This window comes from Mchenga conophoros, linkage group LG6 (genome assembly GCF_057382185.1).
Source record: "Mchenga conophoros isolate Kocher_MC1m ecotype Shallow Benthic linkage group LG6, M_conophoros_male_GT1.1, whole genome shotgun sequence".
NCBI lineage: Eukaryota > Metazoa > Chordata > Actinopteri > Cichliformes > Cichlidae > Mchenga > Mchenga conophoros.
In genome coordinates this window covers 23,149,928-23,160,104 of record NC_140531.1, presented here as the reverse complement: position 1 = coordinate 23,160,104, position 10,177 = coordinate 23,149,928, and the positions used below count along the sequence as shown (strand labels likewise).

Here is a 10,177-nt window from a genome sequence, read left to right as displayed (position 1 = left end):
AAGAATTCTTTGAATTTGATATTTCGGTGTGTTTTGATTAGCTGTAACCTCCCCTGTGTTTCTATGACTAGTTGAGTGTTAGTCTCTTGTCTCTGTGTGTAATTAGTTCAGTTTCTGTTTTCAGTTTTTTGTCTCTTGTACTTTGCCTTTAGTTTTATTTTCAATTGCTCTATTATTTAGATTGAGCTCAGCTGTGTCTTCTTGCACTTATTCAATTTCAAGTCACTTTTATTAATGTAGCGCCAACATCACAACAACGTTTGCCTCCTATGCACTTTATATTGAAAGGTAAAGACCTGACAATAATGCAAAGGAAAGAAAGAAAAGCCCATGTCACAAACTGGAAATGAGAGTGCAGTTGGACCTAAGAGCAGACTCAATCACTTGAAATATTTACAAGATTTATTCATGAGAGGAATCAACTTAAACAGGAGCACGGTCATTAACAGAAACTCTGCACAGGTGACGTGGGAAACCAGGGGGCAGAGAAACAGTCGGGCATGTGGAACACAGGAAGAGCACGGGCTGGAACTTCTGCAACAGAGGAGAGAGGCGTGACTGGACTGGGAAACGAGTGAGAGAAGGCAGAGTGAGAGAGACAAGGCCAACTTTTACAGACAGGTAAGAGAGCGCAGACGGTCATTAGCATCACAGTGGATTCTTTTGTCACACATTAGGTGATCAGTCAAACAGCTCTATTAAATTTATGGAATTCACATTGAGTATAGATGGATATTAAGAAATATGGCTGGGTATCGTCACTGATTTCTAGAATCGATTCGATTCCGATTCACAAGGTCCCGAATCGATTCGATCCACGATTTGATTTGTTTCGATTCGATTTGAATCAGGGAAATTTTGCCTCAGACAGTCAGAAATATTATAATTCTGATCACTTATCAGTACATATCTATATTTTTATATCTATAAAAAGAAAGCTGACGCTTGCGAGACTTGGTCTGGGTTTTTATAGCAGATGACATTAAAAATATTGTGCAGTCAAAAACGAAGTGAAGCAGAGCAAAGTTACAGAGGTTTGATTAGAGACACAGCTAAGCGTACGTGCCGGCGGGTGAGAAAGCCACATCTCAGTGATTCTGATCCGTCGGGTCCGCGTTTTTTGTTTACATCTTTGTGCAGAATCCGTGTACCTGCTCTCATTTACTGTTTTAGCGGTTTGGTGGTTGTAGAAATTTTGTGAGGTTTAACCTGAGATTCTGGCGTTTCGGGCAAAATAAATTTCTATTTAAAAATCGATTCAGGTTTTAATGAATCGATATCACGTTATCCAAGCCAGAATCGATTTTAATCGATAAATCGATCATCAAAACCCACCCCTATTAAGAAATATAAAATTTTCACTACTGAATGGACATTAATGATTCAATTCAACCTTAACTATAGCAACAAGTCACATCTGTTGTCTAGAGGCACTTTACATTGGAAGGCAGAGACCCTATACTATTAGAAAATGAATCCCACCAATCAGAGAGCCCACTATGAGCAAACAATCAGCAACAGTGGGAAGGAAAAACTGTTGCAACCTCTGTTAGATCCAGGAAATCTGTTGAGACGCATTAGAGGTTAGGGCAACAGATGCAAGTCTTCAGAGCAGTGACAGTGTGACTTTCGTTGTGCATACTTTAACCTGATTGAGTTTTCAGTTTTCTTACTTGTCAAAATGCATCATGAGTAAAAAACAATCCTTGACATGGTAATGAAAGAGTATTCTCAGCAAAGTTGAGTTAAACAAGTTTTAATGGAAGTTTAAGTTAAATCTTTTGATTTTTACTAATTTTGATTACATCAACGTAATTTTATTACATTAACCTAATCAAATAAGGCCAATTTTGATGAAGCTCCTGACCCAGCCCAAGCTCTCTATGAAGACGAGGAAAAACTCCCCGGGGGGCCAGAATGATGGGAAGAAACCTCGGGAAAGCCAATTCAAAGAGAGATCCCCTTTCCTGGGATGGCTGGGGGGGTTACAGGAATTTCAGGATAGCAAAATTTAGAATCGGCCAAAAAAACCCAAAAAACAACCTTTTCCTGTTAAAAAAACCCCAAAAAACAACCTTTTCCTGTTAAAAAAAACCAAAAAAATGAAAGAAAGACAAAAAAAGAAAGTTAGGTCACGTATCACACTTATATGATAATATATGAAATGTGTGTGTGTGAGAGATGGGTTTATCTGAGCCAGGGGTGACGCTGGAGGTCCCCCAGCGTTGGGCGCTTCTCCGGGACATCGGTTAAACACGCATCCAGGAAATTCCGGCAGTCTGGAAAGAAAGAAAGAAAGGAGAGAAAAGATGAAGATGATAGTTCCAGTGATCCAAGCCATCAGTGAATCTTGAAGTGTGATGTTTTCTTACGTGGGGACAGATGCTCGTTGAATTTCAGTTCGTTTTCAATGAACGTCATGATATTAAAGTCCCCCACATGAAGCGCTTCGTACAGCACCACTCCCATTTGCCACACCGTGGTGGGTCCAGGCCTGTATTTTTTGCCCCAGTAACATTCGGGAGGGCTGTGGATAGGTGTACCTAATAAACAGACACAATTACAATTTCTTCTAAAACAAAAGGCACAAATTGCTACATCTGTGAAGAGCAGGAGCTGAATATGTTACCATAGAAGAAGCAGAACTGCGATTGCTCCGTAGCAAAGCAGCTCAGGCCAAAGTCAATGATACGAACTCGAGGCACATCTGAGCCGGTCTCAATCAGAATGTTCTCACTCTTGATGTCCCGGTGAAAGATGTCTTTCTCTTCCAGGTCCTTTGCTGCATCAACCAGTTGCTTCAGAATTACCTGGAAAAGATGAAAAAGACAGTAATGAGTCAACAGGTTGATGCTTCTCTGATACTCTGTGCTGTCAGTGCTGTACAGTCTAAGGCTCTTCCAGTCAACTTACCTTGGCCTTTCCTTCTGGTAAACATCCTCCATTTTCTCTTATGTATTCAAACAGGTCCACCGCGGGGACAGGTCTCTCCTGCACCAGGATCAGCTCTGTGCCAAAGTCAAACCAGTCCAACAGAGACACAGGAGCCGACGTTCCCACTGATCCATCTGCTTCAGCTGCAAGCTTCAGCAAAATGGCCACTTCCACTGAGACTTCCTTCCCGTTTTCATCCTGATATATTACAACAAAGTGGATGATGAGGAACAGATGTTTCACAGGTGAACGCTGCACTCAGTCCAGGAATGTAAAAACAGTTCAAGTGTTGCACACTTACCGTCACTTTGATGGGGATTCTGTTCTTGGGAACGTGTTTGATGGCTACCTAAAAGACACAGAGCATTGGTGAGCATTTCCTCAGTATGACATCATTAAAGGTGTAAAACGGCACCTTTAATGCTCAGCTGACGATATTATCCGTTATCTGCATTACTGCCTGTCTTACTCCCACCATCTGAACACTTACTGGGAAATGATCTGTTATCCTGTAGCCAGCAAACACTGCTCCACAGCCGCCATTTCCTAGATGGTGCTCCTGCACATATCTGGCTTGGTATTCCCCTGAAAAGACCCAAATGTTGTTTTACTACAGCTGTGACACAAATTACTCTCTGCTGTACCCTAAATGTTCATTTTGCTCTTCACCTGAGTATAAAAGCCAAGCTGCTTGCTACTTACGTTGCTGGTCGGCTGCTGGATTTTGGACGACGTTTTTGGTTTTGTCCTTTTTCTTTTTCTTGGGTGACTCTTTGCTGTCTCCCGCAGACTTGTTTCTGCCATTTTTTGTGCACCCCTTTGTGTTTTGACTGCAGTCTGCAGATGTGGAAAACACCAAAAGCACATCAGCGTATTAGATCATACACACAAATATCTCCCAAAAACTAATATCTTAAACCGAGCAACCAGCTGTGCACTTAATCTACCCCTCACTCAACTAATTAGCCTACCTTTACCAGTGTCCACGGAGGAAGACGCTTGCTCCCTGTCTCCACTCGTAGGCTCAGCAAGTTTAATCTTCTTCGGTGCACTGGTTGTGCCCGCTCCATCTTGCTGGGCCTTACGCTTCACTGCTTTGACCTGGTGTGTATCTGAGCTGGTGGAAGGAGCAGCCTGCTCAGTGACCCTCCTTCTTTTTACGGGGGTCTTCTTTTCAGGACTGGCCTTTCTTTTAGCCATCCTGCTCTTAGAGTCTATAAACAACAACAACAACACAGTAGTGAAAAAGAGTGCTCGACATCAGGACTGGAAGGATTTTGATGCCATTTTAGGAAGTATTGGTTAAATTATAATAACAAGTTTATCCTTTTGATAAAAACAGAGCAACACGAGTCCATACTAGGTCTACTAAGACTTAGATCTTCATGACACTTGTTGATCTGTTTTTACTGCTGAGTCCAAGAATAAACTTGTCACATTATTTTACCAAAAGACAAAGTGCCCCATTAACCTTTCTTTGATTAGACGTGTTGTAATTATGCTATTTTCAGTCAAACATACCCATATGGAAAAGAAATGGTACAAATTTATAAAAGACTTGCATAAGATGTGGCCTACTTCATACAGTGAATCATATCAGGCTTATATGATTTACTCATGAAAGTGGCCACTTTCTCATTACTTTCATATATTGTTTTAGTAAGTATCCAAAACATACAAGTTTCACACAAGACAGATACAAACTTTATAAGATTTATATATATCTTTTCCATATGGGTAGGATTCAAATGTTTCATTTTATACACAGACTGTCAACATTTTTAGAAAAGTAGATTCTGTTATTTGAGGGATTTTACCCAGATTTGATGTATTTGTTTACTTACTTTGATCTCCTGGATCTTATCTCCTGAATTTGTATTTTTTCTCGTTTCCTTTTTCATGTTAATTTTTGAGACCGTTTAAAAGTGAAAATGTCACCGTGATGAGGGAATACTTCTTCAAATGTGTGCGCTTGTCTTTCCTAAGCTGTTTAAGTGAGTTCCGTAAGTGAGCTTTCAAAATAAACTCAGGAGTAGGGATGGGTATCGTTTCGGTTTTATCCGATACCGGTGCCAAACCGGTACTTTTGAAACGGTGCCGGTGCTCAAACGGTGCTCAAACCGGTGCTTAAAGAATGGAGAGCACAAAATTGGTCCAAAAACCTCTCATGTTCAGCTGTTTTTTGTAAAAAGATAACAATGTTAGCCTTTTTTGCAGCTATGGGGCATATATGGCATCACTCTTGGCTGGAAGCAGTGCTTAATCAATGGAAAAAACACAAACTTTGTCCTAAACCTCTCATGTTTAACTGTTTTCCACTTTTTCTTTGGTCTTTTTAGCCTTTTTGGCCAGGGTGAAGCGAGTATCTGCCATCAAACAAGAGGACAGCTGCATGTAGCTATGATGATGTTTGCTAGTTCACCTTACATGCATTAATGTAATAACGTGGTTAGCCTACTCAACGTAAATTACACACGAACAACATTAAGCTACTCACGCGGAGAAGAACGGCTGCTGCTGCATCATCATCCGTCATCATTTCTGCTACACTGGCAGGGCTAGGGGCCAGGACTCTCCTCTTCGTGTTTTTGGGGGATGTTGCATAACAGGCAACCCACCCGCAGTAGATGTGCTCGGTGTGAGGTCTCGCAGCAAGCTATCAAATACGGCGCATTTCTCGGCTTTAAAAAAAACGCTATGCGTCGCTAGGTGTTTCGTCGGATTCGAGGTGTTACCTCCTTTGACAGTATCACAGTATCAGCTTAAAGCACTTGTTGCAGGCTGCTGAGTTTGCATATTTTGCTGTGAAGTACAGCCAGACTTTTGACCGCTTCGCCTTGGACATTTTTAATCTGTAGCTCTGCTCTAAAAGAACGCACGTACCTGGACCCGCCTACTATCCTCGGAAACGTAAAATGATTGGCTAGACGTGTATCACAGCTCAGGAAAAAAAAGCACCGAAATAAAGCACCGAAATGTGCGCTGCTTTTCGGTCTGGTTACTACCGTTTATGTCAGAACCGGTGCCATCATGGCACCGGACACCGGTACCCATCCCTACTCAGGAGACTATGGCAACAGAACCTTGCCTTTCAGTGACATCACCGACTGCCAGTAAAAGTGCTCCTAAGTAGTTTAAAGAAAAACACTATGGCAGACAAAGCCATAATAATTCATATAATTTAATGAGAAGTCGATATACCTACCTATAAATGTTGTTTTTTAAATTGTGCATTTATTTTTTTATATAGTGTAACTACTGGACCTTATTTCTCTTTTTAAATCTAGAGACAACCACGTTTTTGAGGTTGTATCACCTTTCCCATAGCTATTCATTTGTGTGAATAGCTATGGGTTAACTAGCTATTGGTGTTAATTTACTGATTAACTTATAAAACACATGCTCAACTTACTGAAAAAGTCCCACAGTGGCTTCCATCCTTATGTTGGTTTGTCCAGTTTACGGCAGAACACATCAAACCTGGGGCCCATGTCAGCCCTACTTGCGGCCGTATATTTAAGTGAAGAAATATAAAGCAATTTGGCACTTGAAGAGCCTTTTTTGTTAGCGGGGGATTTATTTATTTTTGAGTCCAATGTTAAAATGCGTTCTTAAAAAAGTTTAAAAAAAAAATTAATATGAAGGTCTAACCCAGGAGTCAGCAACCTTTCTGATGATAAGTGCCATCTAAAATTTCCTTAGAAGTCAACGTGCCATATGATTGCATTAGCAATAAATTTAATAACGCTCTATATCAACAGTTACACACTATATAGACCAACTTTATAGAATTATATTTGTTCGCAGATGTTGGCATAGAGCAGATCAGCTATTTTGAAACACAAAATACACTTTTTTTTCATCAGTAACAAGAACTCCATAACAGCAAATGAACTGTACAACAGAAAAATATCTCCCAAACACTAATATCTTAAACCGAGCAACCAGCTGTGCACTTAATCTACCCCTCACTCAACTAATTAGCCTACCTTTACCAGTGTCCACAGAGGAAGACGCTTGCTCCCTGTCTTCACTCGTAGGCTCAGCAAGTTTAATCTTCTTCGGTGCACTGGTTGTGCCCGCTCCATCTTGCTGGGCCTTACGCTTCACTGCTTTGACCTGGTGTGTATCTGAGCTGGTGGAAGGAGCAGCCTGCTCAGTGACCCTCCTTCTTTTTACGGGGGTCTTCTTTTCAGGACTGGCCTTTCTTTTAGCCATCCTGCTCTTAGAGTCTATAAACAACAACAACAACAACAACACAGTAGTGAAAAAGAGTGCTCGACATCAGGACCGGAAGGATTTTGATGCCATTTTAGGAAGTATTGGTTAAATTATAATAACAAGTTTATCCTTTTGATAAAAAAACAGAGCAACACGAGCCCATACTAGGTCTACTAAGACTTAGATCTTCATGACACTTGTTGATCTGTTTTTACTGCTGAGTCCAAGAATAAACTTGTCACATTATTTTACCAAAAGACAAAGTGCCCCATTAACCTTTCTTTGATTAGACGTGTTGTAATTATGTTGTTTTCAGTCAAACATACCCATATGGAAAAGAAATAGTACAAATTTATAAAAGACTTGCGTAAGATGTGGCCTACTTCATACAGTGAATCATATCAGGCTTATATGATTTACTCATGAAAGTGGCCACTTTCTCATTACTTTCATATATTGTTTTAGTAAGTATCCAAAACATACAAGTTTCACACAAGACAGATACAAACTTTATAAGATTTATATATATCTTTTCCATATGGGTAGGATTCAAATGTTTCATTTTATACACAGACTGTCAACATTTTTAGAAAAGTAGATTCTGTTATTTGAGGGATTTTACCCAGATTTGATGTATTTGTTTACTTACTTTGATCTCCTGGATCTTTCTTTTCTCCTGAATTTGTATTTTTTCTCGTTTCCTTTTTCATGTTAATTTTTGAGACCGTTTAAAAGTGAAAATGTCACCGTGATGAGGGAATACTTCTTCATATGTGTGCGCTTGTCTTTCCTAAGCTGTTTAAGCGAGTTCCGTAAGTTAGCTTTCAAAATAAACTCAGGAGACTATGGCAACAGAACCTTGCCTTTCAGTGACATCACCGACTGCCAGTAAAAGTGCTCCTAAGTAGTTTAAAGAAAAACACTATGGCAGACAAAGCCATAATAATTCATGTAATTTAATGAGAAGTCGATATACCTACCTATAAATTTTGTTTTTTAAATTGTGCATTTATTTTTTATATAGTGTAACTACTGGACTTTTTTTCTCTTTTTAAATCTAGAGACAACCACGTTTTTGAGGTTGTATCACCTTTCTCATAGCTATTCATTTGTGTGAATAGCTATGGGTTAACTAGCTATTGGTGTTAATTTACTGATTGACTTATAAAACACATGCTCAACTTACTGAAAAAGTCCCACAGTGGCTTCCATCCTTATGTTGGTTTGTCCAGTTTACGGCAGAACACATCAAACCTGGGGCCCATGTCAGCCCTACTTGCGGCCGTATATTTAGTGAAGAAATATAAAGCAATTTGGCACTTGAAGAGCCTTTTTTGTTAGCGGGGGATTTATTTATTTTTGAGTCCAATGTTAAAATGCGTTCTTAAAAAAGTTTTAAAAAAAAATTAATATGAAGGTCTAACCCAGGAGTCAGCAACCTTTCTGATGATAAGTGCCATCTAAAATTTCCTTAGAAGTCAACGTGCCATATGATTGCATTAGCAATAAATTAAATAACGCTCTATATCAGGGGTGTCAAACTCAAATACACAGTGGGCCAAAATTCAAAACTGGAACAAAGTCGCGGGCTAACAGTAATATTTATTGAAATATATTTATTGCTCCAGATATAAGAATGAATCTTTTCTTATAGACTCAAAAACGTTTTGCTGAAAAACTGAATATGGAACAAGCAAAGCCTAATACTAGACAATATATATATTAGCTGTATAATACCAGTAGGCCAGCTCTGATAGTAATTTGGTATGGCTTCGCGGGCCAAATGTAATTAGTCTGCGGGCCAAATTTGGCCCGCGGGCCAGAGTTTGACACCTATGCTCTATATCAACAGTTACACACTATATAGACCAACTTTATAGAATTATATTTGTTCGCAGATGTTGGCATAGAGCAGATCAGCTATTTTGAAACAAAAAATACACTTTTTTTTCATCAGTAACAAGAACTCCATAACAGCAAATGAACTGTACAACAGAAAAATATCTCCAAACACTAATATCTTAAACCGAGCAACCAGCTGTGCACTTAATCTACCCCTCACTCAACTAATTAGCCTACCTTTACCAGTGTCCACAGAGGAAGACGCTTGCTCCCTGTCTTCACTCGTAGGCTCAGCAAGTTTAATCTTCTTCGGTGCACTGGTTGTGCCCGCTCCATCTTGCTGGGCCTTACGCTTCACTGCTTTGACCTGGTGTGTATCTGAGCTGGTGGAAGGAGCAGCCTGCTCAGTGACCCTCCCTCTTTTTACGGGGGTCTTCTTTTCAGGACTGGCCTTTCTTTTAGCCATCCTGCTCTTAGAGTCTATAAACAACAACAACAACAACAACAACACAGTAGTGAAAAAGAGTGCTCGACATCAGGACTGGAAGGATTTTGATGCCATTTTAGGAAGTATTGGTTAAATTATAATAACAAGTTTATCCTTTTGATAAAAAACAGAGCAACACGAGCCCATACTAGGTCTACTAAGACTTAGATCTTCATGACACTTGTTGATCTGTTTTTACTGCTGAGTCCAAGAATAAACTAATAATAAAGATTTGAAATAAAGATTTAAATAAAGAAATAAAGATTTCAACTAATTCTTCTTCAGTCATATGGGTATACACACTATATAGACCACCTTTATAGAATTATATTTTTTTCGCAGATGTTGGCATAGAACAGATCAGCTATTTTGAAAAAAAAAAAAGACACTTTTTATTAAGAACAAGAACTCCATAACAGCAAATGAACTGTACAACGGAAAATGCAAATGCCATTTATGGTCTCCTCAAAACAATGATAAGAGACATAGGTCTCCGAGTGTCCAGCATGCAGACGGCTACCTGAGGACACTCTTCGTGTGAGAGAAAATCTGCTCACAGGGATATGTAGAGCCAAATACTGTCAATAAGGCCTCTGCAATGTTCTGAAGACAGTTAAACTTGTCAGGTAGTGATGTCCAGCAGGTGAAAATGCAAGCTCCATGAACCACGCACAGCTGTGGATTCCAGCTGTT

General features: G+C 39.6%; 2 protein-coding genes across 4 annotated transcripts in view; one reads left to right on the top strand and one right to left on the bottom strand.

Moving 5' to 3' along the window:
- Positions 1-405: 405 nt before the first annotated feature.
- On the bottom strand, positions 406-9,476 carry LOC146572609 (serine/threonine-protein kinase pim-2-like). 3 transcript variants are annotated; one of them, XR_014892732.1, is made up of 11 exons: positions 9,235-9,476; positions 6,924-7,166; positions 3,906-4,148; positions 3,637-3,771; positions 3,425-3,519; positions 3,236-3,283; positions 2,914-3,132; positions 2,630-2,810; positions 2,373-2,543; positions 2,076-2,279; positions 406-2,043 (listed from the first exon to the last, which is right to left on the bottom strand). XR_014892732.1 is itself a non-coding variant. In XM_085276837.1 (10 exons), the coding sequence occupies exons 1-10, from the start codon at positions 9,461-9,463 to the stop codon at positions 2,188-2,190; spliced, it is 1,656 nt and encodes a 551-aa protein (XP_085132963.1). In that variant the 5' UTR covers positions 9,464-9,476; the 3' UTR covers positions 406-2,187. The 3 variants fall into 3 exon arrangements, 2 of the variants coding, with proteins under 2 accessions (XP_085132963.1, XP_085132964.1); XM_085276837.1 differs by having other exon boundaries at positions 406-2,279; XM_085276838.1 differs by lacking the exon at positions 9,235-9,476 and adding an exon at positions 7,805-7,947 and having other exon boundaries at positions 406-2,279.
- The window catches only part of cdk2ap2 (cyclin dependent kinase 2 associated protein 2), a 44,892-nt gene continuing 37,770 nt past the window's right edge, over positions 3,056-10,177 (top strand). The window contains exon 1 of the mRNA XM_085276842.1: positions 3,056-3,179. Coding sequence (XP_085132968.1) covers positions 3,155-3,179 — 25 coding nt within the window. The 5' untranslated portion in view covers positions 3,056-3,154. The remainder of the gene's footprint in view (positions 3,180-10,177) is intronic.